The sequence below is a fragment of the Eurytemora carolleeae genome, unplaced genomic scaffold (genome assembly GCF_000591075.1).
Source record: "Eurytemora carolleeae unplaced genomic scaffold, Eaff_2.0 scaffold31, whole genome shotgun sequence".
NCBI classification, from domain to species: domain Eukaryota; kingdom Metazoa; phylum Arthropoda; class Copepoda; order Calanoida; family Temoridae; genus Eurytemora; species Eurytemora carolleeae.
In genome coordinates, this window is record NW_019396511.1 from 290,533 (window position 1) to 310,679 (window position 20,147).

Here is a 20,147-nt window from a genome sequence, read left to right on the forward strand (position 1 = left end):
TTCACAATATAAACAAAAGACCGGTCTCCCCTATGAAGTACGCTCACAGTATAGGCAGCTTCCAGGGGCATCACAACAAACTCGCGTCAGGGGTGACTGGCGCGAAACAAAGATTGTGAATCAGAGATTCAACTTGGTTATAAGATTGTGAATCAGAGATTCAACTTGGTTATAAGATTGTGAATCAGAGATTCAACTTGGTTAGATTGTGAATCAGAGATTCAACTTGGTTATAAGATTGTGAATAAGAGATTCAACTTGGTTATAAGATTGTGAATCAGAGATTCAACTTGGTTATAAGATTGTGAATAAGAGATTCAACTTGGTTATAAGATTATGAATCAGAAATTAAACTTTTTTTTAAGATTGTGAATCAGAGATTCAACTTGATTATAAGATTGTGAATCAGAAATTCAACTTGGTTATATGATTGTGAATCAGAGATTCAACTTTGTTATATGATTGTGCTTTCAGAAATTCAACTTGGTTATATGATTGTGAATCAGAGATTCAACTTGGTTTTAAGATTGTGAATCAGAGATTCAACTTGGTTATAAGATTGTGAATCAGAGATTCAACTTGGTTTTAAGATTGTGAATCAGAGATTCAACTTGGTAAGATTGTGAATCAGAGATTCAACTTGGTTATAAGATTGTGAATCAGAAATTCAACTTAGTTATATGATTGTGAATCAGAGATTCAACTTAGTTACAAGATTTTGAATCAGAAATTTAACTTTACGAATGAAGGGCTATTTGATCGAAATAACAATTATTGATCCTTTGAAAATAATTTTTGTTTTTTATTTTAATTCCCTGAAATTGTTGTTTAAAGGTGGTTGATGGGAAATTGCTTGTATCACTACACTGCAAGGAACAGAGATATTATATATTTAAAGTTTTATAGCTCTCAAACTTGTTGATCTTTAAGATTCAAGCATTTAATGCGACTTCTGCCCATTTATTTGCATTAAAAAAAAGCGAAAAACCAGAATTGATGAATATTTGAACTACTTTTCAAGTTTATTTAAGAGTGCTCTAGTGAACTAGTTCAGTTAGCCAGACCTAGTTCAACTTCTTTTTGCTATTCATTAAATCCTACTTCAGTGCATATGTTCAATTTAAGAAAAGAGCAAATTTATTAAAGTAGTTTTCTTAATTTTGCAACCCGAAAGTGTAAACTTTTAATATTTTAGATTGAAACTACTTGAACTAACATATTTTAAAGTTTCGAATTACAAAGGTCTACGTGTTTTAAGATTAGAATTTGTGGCGAATGCTTAGTTGCTTTGAGTTGATGAATCATTAATGTTTCTGTCGAAATTTAAGGATATTGTTTGCAACTCCATCTATGCTAAGAAATAAGAACTAATCCTGCAAGTTATCAAGTTAACCTAGACTGTAGAATAGGAGACCAATATATACATTACAAATCATTAATGAGATGGGGGAGAGCAAGGTTTATTACATCATTATCTGAAATATCTCATTTTTTCGCATGTTATTTAATTTTGTTAAATATCAGCCATAGTATTGTTTTTATTAAAACCAGTTTTTCCTTGTTTTGATACCTCACAAAATAACCCTTGTGGGTAAACATTATTTCTAATTATTGATTAATGTTTATCAGATCTGTACAAGTTTCTTTGCCCTGAGGCCAAATTTAAAGAATTTGAGCCGCAGCTTAAATTTGAAACTGGGCTGAAATATGGTTTGTTCCACTTAGAATTGTATTCAATGATTCAAGATTTAAGCCGGCGCTCATTTGAAACTGGTTCTAGGCGGATTTAAGACTGAGCTCAAATTCATTAAATTCGGTCTCTGTACTCTTAATTGCATTACCCAACCCCACCCCCTCCTCCTCCTTCCTATTTATTTGCATAAGTATTAAGTAGGCTGTTTTAGTCAAGTTAAGCTATATTAATAATTAATGTATTTTAAAGTGGAATAATAAATTTGCTAAGTAGGTTTTAAAAATGTATTATTTCAGGAAATTTTAGTCTTGCATTCCTAGATACTTCCTAGATACTTCCATCCAAATAAATTTTTTATAAAATCATTTTTGAAGAAGAATTTTGATCGTTAGAATTTGAACGGAACACTGTGTATAGGGATACGGGGTTACCCACAAAGTAAAGACTTCGAAGACGAATATACTGAATTTATTAATATAAAATAGATCAAATTTAAACCTTAAATTTAAGGAATCTCAGGTCGTCATAACCCTGTATCAAACATATTAGTGGAAAAAGCTTCTTCTTAGAAAAGAATATTGAGATAATTTGTGAACAAAACATTGACAAAGATTGTAAACAAAGTTTGAGTAAACACTTTTTGTGGATATTGATAACCTGGAATTTGGGCACTTAAAAAATTTAGTATTTATTTTTGATCCCTTCATTTTGTTATCCCTTCAGGGCATGACCAACACGGGATATTCAAGAGATCTTTTTAATAAAACAAGACATTCGTATATACGTTTCCTAAAGCCGGCTTCATTTTTCTTAAAATTTTTTTTCCATTGGCAACGCCGGGCCCTTCAGCTAGTATTAAATAAATTCCTAGGTTTTTTTTATAAAATGGAGGACAATGACTGCTCCCCAGACTCAAAACGTAATATTTATGAATTTTGGTAGTTAAGAAAGACTTGTTTACTATCCACTAAACCCCACTATACTTCTTTTGGTCAAAGTGCTAAAAATTACTGTACTAAACACCAAAATCTAGTTCCTGAAAAGTCCAAATACGTCATAGTATAATCTATCCCCCCCCCTTCCTTCAGAAAAATTAAGCTTGTTTTCTAGTAAACTTGGAAAACATTTTTAATTTTAATTAATTTTTTTATTTTATTTTCATTAAATATTTACATGAGTTTGTGCCTCAAAGGAATATGTTTGTTTAACTTTTATCCGAAATACTGATTTATAAAAGTTGAAATTTTAATGATTTGAGTGGATGTTGTTCCTGAATTTTCAAAGCTCTGTGCGGAAAATGAAAAAATGGAACCCCAACAGCAAGAATGTTTAACCCTTCTAAGATGTCTAGCATCAGAAAAGAATAAGCTATTTATTGCCGGGACTCAGGAAGATGCGCTTTTTAATATAATTCGAAATATTTCGAATTAGCATAAAACTCCAATGATTTTTTTAAAATCTTAATAGACAAAATGAAAGGCCCCACACAAAAAATTTGTTTGATCAGTTGGGTTGTTTTGATGTCATTAGTAGATCCAGACTGGCGTGTACTTTTTTATGCGAAATATCAAGCTCAATATTTATAAAGATAAAAGAAGACTAATTCTAAATATTTCCGGTAAAATGGACTGTAAGGGTGATTTGAAATCACCCTAAATGCGAAAATGGCAATGCAACGATAAAGCCCAAAAACCTTAATCTGATTAATAATGTGACAGATACAGGGTGCAGTCCCATGAAACTTGACAGTAGTCAGACGAATTGAAGGTCGTCTTTCATCTTAAATAGCATCTAAGGCATTTATTTGTAAACAAAAATTTAGAATTAAAAATCTAGTTAATAATCACAAATTACCCCCTAACCCTGGCATTTCCAAAATGTGGTTCGCCTTTTTTTGTGCTTTCAGTATTACCTGAGATGTAAAGATTCGTTCAGTTTGACAATTTTTGTTTTATTTAATTTTTGTGAAATCTGAACGAAATTTAAATATCTCTTGTAATGTTGACAGCCCAGTATTACTTGAATATCAGACATTGAATAAATATTTGTAGACCATAAACTTACAACCTTTCTTCGTAAAATGTCTCAAATCAAATCATATCTCCGGAGCCAAACCCAACATTTCTCAGGTAAATAGACGCAACTCCGTGAAAAGTGAAACACTTTTGATATTGTAAATGCTTAAATTCGTGATTATTGCTACAAACAACAAAATCTTTGTAACCAACCGGATATTTATTATTCAGAAGTGAAAACGTTTTATTTTCATCCTTAGACCCCTTATTTTCTGCATTATACCAGCAAATAGAAAGAACCTCTTAGAAACCAAGCATTGCTCACAATTAAATTTGTCAACGATTTATTGTTAAACTGTACTTATTTTTAAGGTTTGAATTAAACATCTTTGTGCATTATCGACTGGATCATTACCCAACCTGATAAATATAGACGCCCTAGGGACAATATTCTTCCTCGGGAAACCAACCTTTGATAAACACAGGAGGCCTCTTTTAACTCAATATTATAATGTAAACCAAATGAAAGGGAAAATTAATTTAAACAAAGTTCAGTGAAACATGAAAGCAAATATATGTACATTAAATTCTTTAGAGCGTTGTAAAACTTTTTCTTCATCAATAAAACTATTCTTTTGAATTAAATTCTACACTGCTAAAAATAAAATATTTTGTTCAATATTGATCAACTAAAACTCATTTCGAGATATAGAACTTTCTGTTATATTTTGAGAACACATTTTAGCTGGACATAACTCAGTTTCTCTGAAATATTTTTAAACAATTTACATAAAATTTTATTAGATACGTTTTTTTAAATTTCGAAATACATTTTTTTCATTCTATTTTTATTAAGTGTCAAAACACAACGTTGAGAACAAAATTACTTTAATATTTCTTAGATATTTATTTCTGCTTTAAATATGATATGATATTTTGACACATTGAGATTTACAAATAGAGAAGAAGAAAAAATAAGATGCCATTGCGTCATTTAACAAAATGTACGCAATTACAAGACATTATTTACATTTCATGTAGATACACTTTATAAAATTACACTTTATATTTACACATCCATTTGAGAAAGCTCTTCGCTCATATATTTATATTTGCTAGCTATAGCCGGCCAAACGGCTAGACCAAATTGGCGAAACCCAGGGCTAACATGGGCTAAAAAATATAAAAATATTTATTTTTGTTTAAAATTCGAATTTTTCTTCAATATGTTTTTATAATTCCACGGGCAACGCCGGGCACTTCAGCTAGTGTCTTAAAAAGATATACTAAAATATCTCAATTTATTTTGAGTTAAATAGGTCGGGTTACGTTTATTTCTGGGCCGAGCGCTGCGGACGAGATGGTCAAGCGTCACGGGGTATATGATTAAGCTTCTGAACGATTTTTACAGAAAGTGGAAATGAAATCAAAATGGAATATCGAAATGCTACTTAACACAAATTTAACTTCAGGAAGTTTGAAAATGTAATTAGAAATTAATTTATAGAAAGTGTGTTATTATGTAAAGTGTAACTATACATGAAATCTAATTAAGGGAAAGAATATGGACAATATTACACTGTACAGTGTCTTTGTACAGTATTACAGTGTACTGTGTACAATGTCTATGTGCAGTGTCTCTGTACAGTATTACAATGTACATATACCACTCGCCGAATGCACAACAAATTTATCACAACAAGATTTGAAAAGTTCAAATTATCACAAAATTGACAACAATAATCACAAGAAAGAGTTGAGAAAAACTAATTTTAACAAACTTTTGAGAAGGTGTGAGAGGGATTCAAATCTTTGAATTGATTAACTGAAACAGAAAGGGGAAGGGGGAGGAGGTCAAATTTACGACAAAATTTTCATGAAATATTTCAAAACATTTTTACAATTTTAACATTTTGGTATTTTTCACCAAGATAAAATTAATATACCATACAACTGTCAATACCATCTTTTCTTAGTCGCGCGCGTATAATTAGTACTTTGATAATTTTGATTGTCTTTTTTCCAATTTAGATATTTAACTTTTTTACTCAAAAATTTGAATAAAAGTTTGTTTAACAAAACTACGGTGTTTGTGTAAGAATACAATATAGAATGTTCAACAATAAACACTTTCTGAATTGAGATAAATTAAAATTTAACTAAACCTGAATTTTACTTATTTACAATTAAAAATTGAATTTTTTTCCATTTCATTCTCTTGATTTAATTAGGATTTTATTCAGAGCAAGATTTGTATGGTGTGCAAAATACATTTATGGTCATCACATAATTACGCATAAAGGATGAGATTTTAAGACCCAAAAATATTCAAATTTGACAACCTGCAGACTGGATTTTGTCAATTCTGCCTTAAACATAAATTAAATGATTGAAGAAGATCCGTACAGTCGTCTCATCCTTTGTTCTTCACCCTGTATTGTTTGTTTTGTTTACAAACATTGTAATCACAACTTAACATAGAGTGGTTCAGGCCCGTAACCAGGGGGGGGGGGCAGGTGCAACACCCTTTTTTCTGAAGGGGGGGTGCAATGACGAATTTGCCCCCCCCCCCCCAGTCCCATATAAAAGAAATTGTTTCTCATGATTTTCTAAAATCTAGAGATGTCAAACTTGACATCTTTGAAATCAAGAACTTATACAAAGTAAAACATCCTTTAAAGTGTAAACAGTGGGTTTAAAGGAAAAAATTCATTCATTTATTTTGGAATATAATAGCCATTTTTGGGAGTTTCAAAAACATTATTTTAAGCAAGGATATTTGTCATTTTTAGTCAAAGTAGAAGGTTTTTTTTGTGTACTCAAAAATTTACTAAGAATGTCTCAATGTCTCAATGTCAATAAATAAACTCTTTTAAACAAAATATTAGAAATTTTATTTTTTATTCATCTTCATTATATCATGATGAGGCCGAGGGACAAGAAGCCTTGATTTTAAATAATGATTTTTTTCCTTAAGCTAAAGTACCATTCATTTATTTTTTATTTATATTGTATATGTAAACTGAAAAGTTTCAGACACTAAAATGTAACCCTTAAAAGCTTAAATAAAAATGTTAGTCTTTATAGCGTACATTGACAATGTAAAGAAATATACCACCGTAAAAACAAACCAAGCATTGCTTTTTAAAAAACCAAAAAAAAAGAATTCGCCGGCGGCTCGCTTCTTTGCACCCCACCCCCCCAGGAAAAAATCCTGGTTACGGGCCTGGAGCCGTTTGTTTAACCTGAGATCATAAATATGTAAAGGAACCCCTTTTCTTTCAAGCGGTGCCTTAATAGTCTTAAAAGTTAAAAATATTAAAAGGTTTTATTTTACATTGAAAAATATTTCTACTCTGGCAGAAGATATTGGTTGATGAACGATTTCCAAATCGTTAACAAACAATTGCTTATTTTAGATAAAAATGATGGAAAATAAATATGGGGGGGGGATGACAGCAAATGATGCTCGTGCAGTTTGAAACTGTAAAAATTGAAATAAAACTTTTTTTCTCAATTTGTATTAAAAAGATTCGCCAAAAATAAGCAGAAAACAGCATAATGCGGTAAATTTTTTAAGATGACGCCTAAACTTGAAACCAACAACAAACACTTTTAATTGGAAGGAACTTAAAATAGTGAGAAACGGATTCCTATTAACTTGATACATATTTCATTGTACTTTAGAGATATTCAGCAAGTGTGTATATTTCGTCAAATAATCATTTTTCTCCCCTTCGAAAATAATTTTTATTTGCTGGATTGGACAAAAATGATTTTTAGAGGGAAATCAATGCATTTTTGTTCAAAAAGAAAAAAGAATGAAAAAAGTTGCCTTTTGATGTCCAATTTTTTTTCCCCAAATCTTCAAAAATGTACACCCCTGATTCAAAATGATATAACTTAATGCTTTGAACTAGATATAGATTAAAGGTTTTGCTGATATTTTAGTTTTTAACTCCGTAAGATGAGTTAGTTTGTTTAGGCCAACAGTTCCACTATTTCATTAGCTTCAACAGCTGTTCCAGTCACTACACCTGAAGAAAATTTATAAAATAGCCGCCATATTGGTTCTATAAGGACCAATTTAAAACTTTGATAATAGAAACAGTCGTTTGTAATTTTAAGTAACTTTCCATTTATAAAAAAAGGCCAAGGGGCATGTCCGATTCTCAACGTTACCCTTTAACTCTTTATTATGTCCATAATGTGGAAGATTTCGTCTTTTTCAGCTGAAACAGGCGTGGAACAATTTCCTCCATTGTTTCTGTAGTGCAAATCAGAAAGTTACTATTCAAGGAGAAACCACAATGTTAAACAAATAGTTTTCAAAATTAAAAGCATGGATAACTTATTAATTCTTGATTATAAAAAGCTTTTGACGGTGCAGTTGGGAATCGGACATGGCACTCTACAAATGAGTTGGCATTGGTAACTTTCAATTAGGTTTACAGTCCCTTTAAATTTAAGTTAATAAGACAAGAACTAAGAAAACCTTTCTGTCTTGTTCAAAAATAGAAGTAAGAAGCATTGTTTACAATCTTGTTTTTATTTGGTTACAAGTAACCAGTACTTGATCTGTATAGTAGGCCATAATAAATGTTAACAAATTATGTCTCTTTTCATTCAATCAAAGTTTTAAAAAATACATTCTTTTGGCAAAAAAAAATCTGCTTTAATTCTGAAATTGTGAGGTCAATAAAAATTTTATTTTCTTTGATCTTAACTGAACTAGACCAAAACAGTCATACATTTTTGCATTCCAATAGAAAAATACACGAAATTATTTGGCGAATGATTTGACCAACCTTGGGAATTAAAGTTTATATCTAGAGAGGTGTTTTGCCAGTTCTCTCCTTTTTTCTGTATTAAATAATTTTATAAATATGTCATTGAAAAATATTGGTAAAAACACCCTTTTCGTTTATGGTTTCAACAAATATTTAAATCTACTATACAATTACAATCTGAAGGTATTTCAATTATTTTTCTATTTTAACATTTGGGACTTGTTCTCAATCTCTTCCCATCAGAACAAGAAAATTGGTAAATTGTTTTATTAGTTTTGTTCATCTTTGTAAAGTCTAAGAAACCGTATCTTGAAATTTAATAATATAATATTTGTATAATGATACTGATATAAGGATTATAAAAAAGTGTTTAATATATCCCTGACAAAAGAATATTTTTCCCAGCAGAATTTCTCTGAATATCTTATCCTGAAACATAAAATATTAATTAGATTTCTGAAATAATTTTAAAATAAGGTGTTTTTAAAATCCTAACTTTTTTTTACCTGACATGAAAATATAAAGATGTTTAGAGAAGAGCAAAGAGCCAACCTAAAAAAGAAGTTTTCTGTTTATATTTAGGAAGATTTGCAGAGCCCCTTCTTTAAAACCTCTGTTTAACAGGATATTATATTAGAGAGGTTGCACTGTAAATTTTAAACGTGAATCAAGAACCAAATCAATATTTTTATACATATTAATTAATATTATTGGCTGTTCACAATTCATACATTTTCAATTGCTTATTTTTCCAATACGATTTTTAATATCAGATAACAAGCATTTTTCTAATAAACTATTTAAAAATTGTTTTTTATCAATTTATACCAAATTACAGAATAATAAGTTGCCATTCCGACAACCAGGTGTTGTTTAAGTGGCGCTATGGTGGAGGCGGGTTATAGGATCGTAATGCGCCAGTTGAAAAAAATATATATATAATAAAAAAACAGTTTGACTTATGTTTCATTTTAATAAAATGAAATAAGGAATTATTTTATTTGGTCAGAATTATATATTTAATAAAACAAAGAATAAAATAAAGAATTTTTTGTGGTTGTCATAGCAATTCGGTTGATCCCAATATATTCAATCTATAAATTTACATTGAAGATATAAGTTTAATTAAACTTTATTTGGTCCATTAATAGTTAATCCGTGGTTTAGATCAATTCAAACTGTTCAAGATAAATCATCGTTCTAGATTAGTTTAACGTATTCTATTGAATACCAGCTGACGTGCCCGGCGTTCCCCGTGGAATTTTAAAAACCATCAGAATTTTGAAAGTAAAAAAAGTTGTATTTTTTAGCCTATGGTACCCATTGGTTTCCTCAACAAATTCCACCCAATTTGGTCCAGCCGTTTGGTCAGTTATAGCTAATATATATATATATATTATATTTTTTTTCGTATACATAGCCGTACAATATATATATGTATTTTGAAACCCAGATAACACAAAAAACATTAAAAAGATAGACAGAGGAAAACAAAATCAATTTTTAAAAGAAAAATTCCTTATTTTTTATTCATTTTTCTTTTTAAGCCCGACTGAGAAAAGGACAAAATAACATATTATGTTTAAAAATCCAGCTTTCTACAAGTCATTAACAAATCCACGCTACATGCTAGTAACAAAAATCAATTATCCAAACCTGATAGTTAAAATTAAGGAAAAACAGGAAGTTCAGCCCGCGTAAAATAAAGTGTTCACTATGGTTTATCCCACCCATGGTCAAGTTTCTTGAGACAGCGGTGCAACACAAAACGTTGGGGTAAATAACTTTTAACCAAATTTAAGCAAAACAAAATAAGTGATAGACCTGAGTAACACGCACCTCTGCCCCTTTGGTAAAAGTGAATTCAACCTATATGAAGCATAAAGTCTGACCGCGTCAACCTTATTGCACCGGCTAGTCCTTTCCATAGAGCTTGGTACAGTACAAACTGGGACCAGAAAGGTTGACCCGGCTCGGAAATTCAAATGTACTACGGCTGCCCTTGATAACAAACTGAAAATAGGTTTATTAATGTTTCGTTTTGTTTTATTTTGTATCCGTGACCTTGTGCTTACACCCTTTAATAAAAATAAATTATTAAAGTTCAAAAATAAATGTATTTGAATACTTATTTTCTTATATGCATATATATATATATTTATAAACATATGAGCGAAATTGATAAAAATAAAATGGTTTACAGGAAGCCTATGAAACGGACTGTAGAGTGTGATGTTCCATTCACAACGGTACCCTTTAAACCTCTGTCTGAGAAATAATGAGAAATATGTTATTGTAGATCCCCAAAATCAACGGTACCGTCCCGCCCGTTCAGAATTGGACATACTTCTTAAGATTAAGATGACATTTTTTACTATGTAACTACTTTTATAAGTATTATAGTGCTTAGCACACCCCAGTTCAAGTTTAACCTTCACTCAGTAGAAAAGAAAAGAATGAAGGGTTTTAGAGATTCCTCCACAAAATCTAGTTGATAACATTTATTCAATTATATTAACCTTATTCATTAATAACAACAATTGTAATTATAACCTAATTAATTGTTGTCATATTTTCAGTATGTAATCCCAGAGTAAAGAGAATAAATGGATAAACACTTTTTTATCATTTCTTCATCTTGCAAACCTATTGGCAAGGGTAAATATACTGACTAGGATCTGAACTCATCCTATGTTCAGTACAATACTACTCTACAAATGTAGAGGTCATTTTGAAATTACACCTACAGTCCTTTTAATTGAATTAAAGAATATTTAATTCATCGACATACTAAAAATTTGACAAGATGTTTAGTTTCCTTTTAGAATTTCGGTCAAATAAGAAATATATAATGTAGGGATATCTCATAACTCTAATTCAGCCAATCTTATTTTCTTCGTTATTTAAAAATTTTAAAAAACTATTTTAGAATATATTACAGGCACTTTCGCTGCAATTTAAAGTTTTATGACAAAAATACTATCTGTTTTTTAGCTTTAGTTTGAAAAAAGTATTAAGCTAAATGCTGATTGGGTTTTGCATGAGAGCGGGCACAGTTTGACCATTAGTAAACTGTGATTTTTCCTTTTTAAAGCTAAATTGGCATTTTGAAATAGGTCTTAAAAAACATCAGATCGTCGAAGAAAATATGCTAATGAAAAAAATACGCTTGTGAAGTTGATAATCAAAAGACTAATCAATTTAAGATTTTAATAAAAGTTTTAAAATTGGACATTTAAGAAGGGAAACATTAGTAATTAAAAATTAAATTCAAATACCATCTGTTCAAAATTGCGAATAACGGAAAAATGCAAAGTGTTTAAAGCAATCAGGTTTTTTCTCAAACACATTGAGAAAAGTTCTGAATACATTAAAGTTTATTTTAAAATTATACTAAGTTGACATTTATAAATGATTAAAATACGGTTCTGTTTTAAGTACTTATATGAATCAATTATGATTTCAACTAAATAAGGTGCACTTAGCACAGTTAAATAAATTATTTGTTATGATCGTAGAACAAGAAATTCTAAAACATTTCATAGAAAACATTGCAAAGATGGATATTTTATAGACAGGACATTTCAAAGGTAAGACATCATAGACAGGACATTTCATAGGTAAGACATCACAGACAGGACATTTCATAGGTAAGACATCACAGACAGTACATTTCATAGGTAATACATTATAGGCAGGCCATTTCATAGGTAAGACATCATAGACAGGACATTTCATAGGTAAGACATCATAGACAGGACATTTCATAGGTAAGACATCACAGACAGGACATTTCATAGGTAAGACATCACAGACAGGACATTTCATAGGTAATACATTATAGGCAGGACATTTCATAGGTAATACATTATAGACAGGACATTTCATAGGTAATACATTATAGGCAGGACATTTCATAGGTAAGACATCATAGACAGGACATTTTATAGATAGGAAATTTCATAGATATTATAGAAGTCTCAATAACTCAGAATGATAACATATTTTCACAAGTTTATTTATTCATATGTTACTCTTTTAACATACTAAGAATGACTAGTGTAAAATCCGAGATTGAACAAGTTTGCGAAATATCAGTGAAACTGTTTGCGCATTTATGCAAACTCAATTCTAATTTTAACATTTAGGACAAATCATATTTTCTTATAAAAAATTCAGGCTTCTACAATATGACTTTAAATAGACAGGATATTTCATAGACTGAATAGATTTTTTATTTGTAAAGCTTATATAATTTGAACTTTTAAGCGGACTATATAGATTATTGAATTGTGTTTAAGCGGACTATATAAATTATTGAATTGTGTTTAAGCGGACTATATAAATTATTGAATTGTGTTTAAGCGGACTATATAAATTACTGAATTGTGTTCGAACATTGCGTTTCCTTTGAAATGTGTGCTTAATGGATTTGAGAAAGGTTTGGAAAATATTTTTAATCTAAATTATTAAAGTAGAGATTTTAGATATACAGGAAAAAACAGGGTGTTCTAGAAAATACAGGGTGTTTTTGAAAATACAGGGTGTTTTTGAAAATACAGGGTGTTCTAGAAAATACAGGGTGTTTTTGAAAATATAGGGTGTTTTTGAAAATACAGGGTGTTTTAGAAAATACAGGGTGTTTTTGAAAATACAGGGTGTTTTAGAAAATACAGGGTGTTTTAGAAAATGCAGGGTGTTTTTGAAAATACGGGTGTTTTTGAACATACAGGGTGTTTTAAAAAATACAGGGTGTTTTTTCATTTTGTTAAGAGAGAAAAAGAAATGCACCAAAAAAAAATAAATTTCGTCAAAACTGTGTTCCATAAAAATCAGAACGTGGTCTTCTCTCCAAAACAAAAATCAAAGTTCAAGAGGAATTTCCGGAAATTGAAGTTAACGTTAGAACTTTTTAACTCAACCCAGTTCCCCAACCAAAATTTTAGGCAAATTGTTCTAGGGGTTCACGAGTTATGATTGGACATCCAAACACTAAGACAGATTGGTGAATTTTTGTCTTTCTCTTAACGAAATGAAAAAGACAGTTTTTCAAAAACACCATGTACGTATTGACGTCAAATTTATGAAAAATATCTGTTGTTTCCGAGAAAATAATAACTGACATTTGAAAGATTTTATCTGGAGAAAATGTCCTTCATTTCAAGCAAACACGATAAATGTCATTTTATGAAGATTTTAGTAAAACTATGTTTTTACATTATGGCATTTTAGGACAGCTTGAGAACTATAGTTATATTGTTAACAATAACAATGCTATAAAATGTTAGAGTAAGAACCAAAAACAGGAATGGTAAGATGACTTTAAATAGTCCAAAGAACATATTTAACACAGCCAATGTACGGTGTAAGCAGACTCATTTGATGTAATAAAACTATTTTTTTGTAAAAACATCAAATGAACTCAATTATTGCTAAAATGTTGATTTCTGGTTCTCAAGTTGTTAGTTGGAATCTCTGAATAGGGAAGTGTGACCTTTCATGTTCGATCACTGTTCAATCATTGTATATTTTTTTTATAAAAGTAGCTCAAGAGAGGTTTTAATATGTAAAATGTAAACAAAGACTCTTTTTCGTCTCCTTAATTTTATTTTTCTTTTGTCTTATGGACACTGGACAGGTATAGTGTTTATGAGAGGGGGGGGGGGTATAGTTCATTGTCAATAATATAAAAAGGATATGTTGAAGTGTCTTTTAGTTTTCTCAAATAAAGATCAAACTTTAATTAAAAATTTAACAAGTTTTATAAAAGTTTACAATGAAGATACTAGAACTTTTCCGTTTAAACTTGATTTAACCTAAAGGACGACAAGAAGTTACAAAGTATTAAACAAAGAGTAATTAAACTACGGAAAGCCATCTAAGCTTAAAGATCTTGATTCTTTATTCTCATACAAAATTAATAAACTAAACTTCTAATACCACTTTACCCTCTTCGATTTCCACTAATAAATACAACTTCTTAAAAGGTTGCTTAAATTGCGAAAGTTTTCTCCCGGTATATTATTAAAAAAATTAAGTTCTAACGAATTGGTGAGTTTTTTAGATTTAAGAAAAAAGATTTCTTGAAGTGATATTTTTAAACACGACCAATCAAATAAGACCTAGCAATTATTGGTTTTAATAAAGAAAATGGAGTCTAGATAAATAAAATTGCGCCTTAATAGATAAAATGACATTTGATTAAATAAAATGTTGTTCAAATAAATAAAATGGTGTCTAAATTAATAAAATGGTGTATAATCAAATAAAATTGTCGTATGTCTAATTAAATGAAATGTTGTCTAAATAGATAAAATGGTGTATAATGAATAAAATGACGTCTGATTAAATGAAATGGTGCCTGATTAAATAAAATGGCTTCTAAGTATATGAAGTGGCAACTAATATAATAATACAATAATATAGCATCTAATTCAACATAATGACGTCTAATTATATGAAGTGGCAACTAATATAATAATGTAATAATATAGCATCTATTTAACATAATGACGTCTAATTATATGAAGTGGCATCTATTATAATGATACAATAATATGGCATCCCATTCAACACAATGGCGTCTAAAAAAATAGCATAAAAATAAAAAATGAATGACACGTACGTGATATGAGAGAGATCAACCAGCCAGGGATGAGGGAAGTTCAGTTCTGCAGAGGTCGCAGCCTGCAAATATGGGAATTTAAAAAATATAATTTAAAGGGAATTTTGTCATATTTTTAAGTGACCACACATTTAAAAAAGAGGATCATGCCCGATTAACAACGATACCCTTTAAACACTTATCAGGTCAATTGTGAGCTATATCCTCAGTTTTCTATTTCTAACTCTACAAATGGAGGCCTTTAATTTCAAAAATTTTAATAACACAAAAGAGAAAGAAATATGAAACTTTGAACTCCCTTTTAGGCGAAAGAGAACGTACTCTCCATTCAATACAAAGGACTGTAAATCTATTTTGAGATTATAATCCTTCTTAAAGTTTTGTTAAAGAAAGTGCTTCAGCAAAACTTGAAGTGGTGTAGATTGAATTTAAATCGTCAACCCTCAGATGTTTCGGTAAAATAGTTTTAGAAATCGTCTCAACAAAGGAATAAAAAAAGCTTTGCCTTTTCTTTCCGAAGAGTAAGTGATCGATTAATAACACAAAGATTCGCCTGCTTATACATCTGTAGACTGGTTTGTATGGAGGTTTTGCTATTTAGGCGTAATTATTACAACATTTCGCGAAATTGAAGTTTCGCCAATTACGCGTAATCCTGCGAAATTACACGAAATGAAAATTATTTCGCGTAACTGCACGTAATTTCGCGTAAGTGAATAATCTATTACGTTGGAAACCCTATAACTCACTTATGCTTTTCTGTAGCTCTTTACATGTACATTTTAGCACTAAAAGAATTAATTGGCAAAATTATCATTGACTTTTGTTTGAAAGTTTGAGACCTTTAAATGATGTGTGTTTAAGTGATGTGTGTTTAAAGAATGGAAACATTATTTCAAATAACCCTCCATGGAAAGAGTGGCATTCCTGATTCACAACTGTACACTTAAAAGCTTTTTCTGATGAAGTATTTAAAGATATTCATGATTTTGTTTTTAAAACTGATTATTTTAATTTTTTGTTACTCTACAAATCATTTCTTGCCTTAGAAACAATGGTATAAATTATAAAAATTAACCATTTTTAACATTATTTGTCAAATTAAAGTTTTCATAGGTTCCGTTGTGAATCAGGCAAAGTACTCTTAAAATTACAGCAGCAGTCCATCAAAAGATTATGATATAACTTCTTCTTTAACTTTAATTCGCTTATCAGTTTTCGATCTGAACAAAACTAATTCAATTCTCAACTCCTGAGACACTTGACAAAAATAAAAAGTTTGTCCAATTACTTTTGACAAATGAATCAATAGCTCAGAGGTTATTCCTAAAACGAAACGATCTTTTTCAGAAAAAATAATAGACGATTGTTTTTTCGGTCGTCTTTTTAAACGATTTACAACCCTATCTGTGTACATAAATTTTGAATTTTTAAATCTTTGACCACATAAAAAGAAATTAACTTTATTCTTAAACTAGTTCTTACCAAATACATTTCGTACACATTGAGAATGTTCCTGGGCAGATGACAGATAATCATGATGATAACAACACCAGACAGCAGATACGTACTCGTTCTATCCCTTCATGTAAACATGTTGATCAACATGATGATGCAAAGGATGATGAACTAGATGATAAACTAGATGATGAATTCGATGATGAACTAGATTATGAACTAGATGATGAACTAGATGATGTACTAGATAATGATCTAAATAATGAACAAGAAGATGAACAAGATGATGAACTAGAAAATGAACTAGATGATTGAAAAGATGATGAACAAGATGATGAACTAGATGATGAACTAGATGACGAACAAGGCAATGAACAAGATGATGAACAAGATGATAAACATGATGATGAACAAGATGATGAACTAAATGATAAACTATAGATGATGAACAAGGTGATGAACTACTGAACTGGAATGATAAACATGATGATGAACATGATAATGAACTAAATGATGAACTAGATGATGAACTATATGATGAACTAGATGATGAACTAGATGATGAACAAGATAATGTGCTAGATGATGAACTAGATAATGAACAAGATGAGGAACATGATGATGAACAAGATTATGAACCTGAAGGTTGCAAGATGTGAATCATCTCCCCCAAGTTTCTTCATTCTTCTCACCACTAGATAGTTGAGTACAGACACTGAACACAGCGGGATCAAACCTAAATCACAAAAAAAATTATTTTGCTATTCAGAAAAAAACTAAAAAAACTTCTTAAAGGGACTGTTATCGTAAATTTAATGGACCCTCAATTCAACTACCCGTACAAAGACACATTATTCGGATCCTGTTTTTATGTTTTTATTTTCTCAAAAAAAATTGTTAAGGTATTTGAATTTTATTTGACAAAAAGTGTATTTCAATAACTACGCCAACTTGCATAATTTCAATAATGTCATGCTGAATTTTGCATTCAGAATTTGCAGTAAAATGAAAGTTTGCAGGCAAACTTTAGCTGAATTGCACAATTATACATGATTATAAATCAAGACTAAAACTAGAAACTAAATTGATTGGTGAGATCTGTAGTATAAAAGGTGAGCTTAAAAGTCCAGTAAATCTATTACACAATTTTTGCAGATTTTGAATCAGAGATAAAAATATGAACAAAAATATTCCGATACAGACAACATACACTTCGTTGTAGTTTTACGTGCTAAGAACGTTCGGGAATTATTAATTAAAGGAGTGGTAGTAAAGTTTATAGAGGGGGAGGGGTATAATTGAGTTTACAAAGGGATCGTTCTTTCTCGGGAACTAACAATAGGAAGGGAAGGGGTTGAGAGATTGGACTTACTTGACTTACTTGACTTACTTGACTTACTTGACTTACTTGACTTACTTGACTTACTTGACTTACTTGACTTACTTGACTTAATTGACTTAATTGACTTACTTGACTTACTTGACTTACTTGGCTTACTTGGTTTACTTGACTTACTTGACTTACTTGACTTAATTGACTTAATTGACTTACTTGACTTACTTGACTTACTTGACTTACTTGACTTACTTGACTTACTTGTTACTTGACTTACTTGACTTACTTGACTTACTTGACTTACTTGACTTACTTGACTTACTTGACTTACTTAACTTACCAAGAAATATGAAAACTGCTCCGATAGTGTAGTAGCTGTATTCAGGGGACTTCCTGGTCACAGGGTTCACAAATCAAATTCGTCACAATTCACAATTTACAACGATACCCTTTAAAACTGTGTCTGAATAAATTAAATATCAATGTTTATAATTTTGAAAACTGACTATTTTCAATTGTAGTTTCTCTAAATTACTGCAGGAAAACCTACAGGAATTATCAGAATGAAACACTTTTAAAACTAGAAAAACGACAATATATATTCAACATTGATCAGATAAAGGTTTCAAGGGTACCGTTGTGAATTGGGCATTGCCAATTTTGAATAGAGGGCCAGTTAAAATTAAGCTTACACAAACAACCTTTTATATCTAATACAACTATGGAATAAAAAAACAAATAGTTGAGAGAACTTGGGGATATGATTGATTTACAGCATAGTTTATGTATATTTACGGAATTAAGCTTTAATGCAATATTACACGATACACAATAATATATTCTTATTATTACTCATCTTATAGGGCCCGGGTAAAATTCACATAGAAGAGACTATATCACGTAGATTTACGGTTCTGTCAATATTCCAGAAAGCTGTGACTTTCGACCACAATTTGACACATTAAACATAATTTTTTAATTAATAATAATTAATAATTAATAATAATTTATTGGATACAAACAGACAAGCCAAATTTATATATAGATATATATATTCATATATATATATATGACAGGCTCCTAAATGGAGTAACTCTGATTTTTTTCAATTTGAAAAATGTTTCTAGAAAAGATGATTTTGTTTCCTGAGTAGGGTTGGTAGAACGTAGGGTATAGAGAAACTGTCACTAGAATAATAAAATATTAAAATTTTAAAATTGGATTTTTAAAACCCCTTTCTATAATAAAGTTTTTTTTAAAGATATTCATGTAAGTATTTATCAATATTAAAAATCAAAATAATTATAAAGATTATTAAAGTGATAATAATAATAATGGTAATAATAATAATAATGATAATAATAATATTATAAAAACAATAATAATTACTCGTTTTTCTCCTTGACGAAGTCTATCTTTAGTTCAAAGAATTTTGGTAGATTGAAGAATACTGAGAAAGCAAAAATCGGTAGAATATATCCACCAAACGATCCCTAGTCAAACAATTATTACTATTTCAGGAATAATTGCAAAAATTGTATTATAATTCTTTTATTTTAAAATAGATTTATAAATAATTATAATGGGACGGATTGATAAATTTTTAGATCAATCGATTTATAGGTCATTGGAATAAAGGATCAATGGATGGATGGATCAATGGATTGATGGATCAATGGATTGATGGATCAATGGATTGATGGATCAATGGATTGATGGATCAATGGATTGATGGATCAATGGATTGATGGATCAATGGATTGATGGATCAATGGATTGATGTAGATGGATCAATGGATTGATGGATCAATGGATTGATGGATCAATGGATTGATGGATCAATGGATTGATGGATCAATGGATTGATGTAAGGATGGATTGATGGATCAATGGATTGATGGATCAATGTATGATGGTTCAATAGATTAATGCATCAAAGGATTGATGGATCAATGGATTAATGGATTTTTAATGGGTTGTTAAGATAACGCAAAGCCCTACCGGTATTTATAACCTATCCTAATATTGAATTAAGTATAGAATGATAAAAGTGTATGGTTATATTGGATTTCAAAAAGTAGATGCATGAAATATTTAAGAAAATGGATATTTTTCAAATATTTGGATTCTTGAAATTCGGAACAAAAATGTTTGGCAGAAAATATTTGAAAAATGTTCTGAAAAGGGGTAAATATTTACCATTTGTAATGAAAACTACAAAAACTTCTAA

General features: G+C 29.9%; 1 protein-coding gene across 1 annotated transcript in view; it reads right to left on the reverse strand.

The window, feature by feature from the left end:
* Positions 1 to 4,600: 4,600 nt before the first annotated feature.
* Positions 4,601 to 20,147, reverse strand: part of LOC111704637 (FMRFamide receptor) — a 37,669-nt gene continuing 22,122 nt past the window's right edge. The window contains exons 7-16 of the mRNA XM_023476931.1: positions 19,307 to 19,410; positions 19,063 to 19,104; positions 18,258 to 18,310; positions 17,221 to 17,317; positions 16,609 to 16,705; positions 15,124 to 15,185; positions 9,005 to 9,050; positions 8,880 to 8,927; positions 8,517 to 8,571; positions 4,601 to 7,745 (exon numbers count right to left, since the gene is read on the reverse strand). Coding sequence (XP_023332699.1) covers positions 7,690 to 7,745; positions 8,517 to 8,571; positions 8,880 to 8,927; positions 9,005 to 9,050; positions 15,124 to 15,185; positions 16,609 to 16,705; positions 17,221 to 17,317; positions 18,258 to 18,310; positions 19,063 to 19,104; positions 19,307 to 19,410 — 660 coding nt within the window. The 3' untranslated portion in view covers positions 4,601 to 7,689. The remainder of the gene's footprint in view (positions 7,746 to 8,516; positions 8,572 to 8,879; positions 8,928 to 9,004; positions 9,051 to 15,123; positions 15,186 to 16,608; positions 16,706 to 17,220; positions 17,318 to 18,257; positions 18,311 to 19,062; positions 19,105 to 19,306; positions 19,411 to 20,147) is intronic.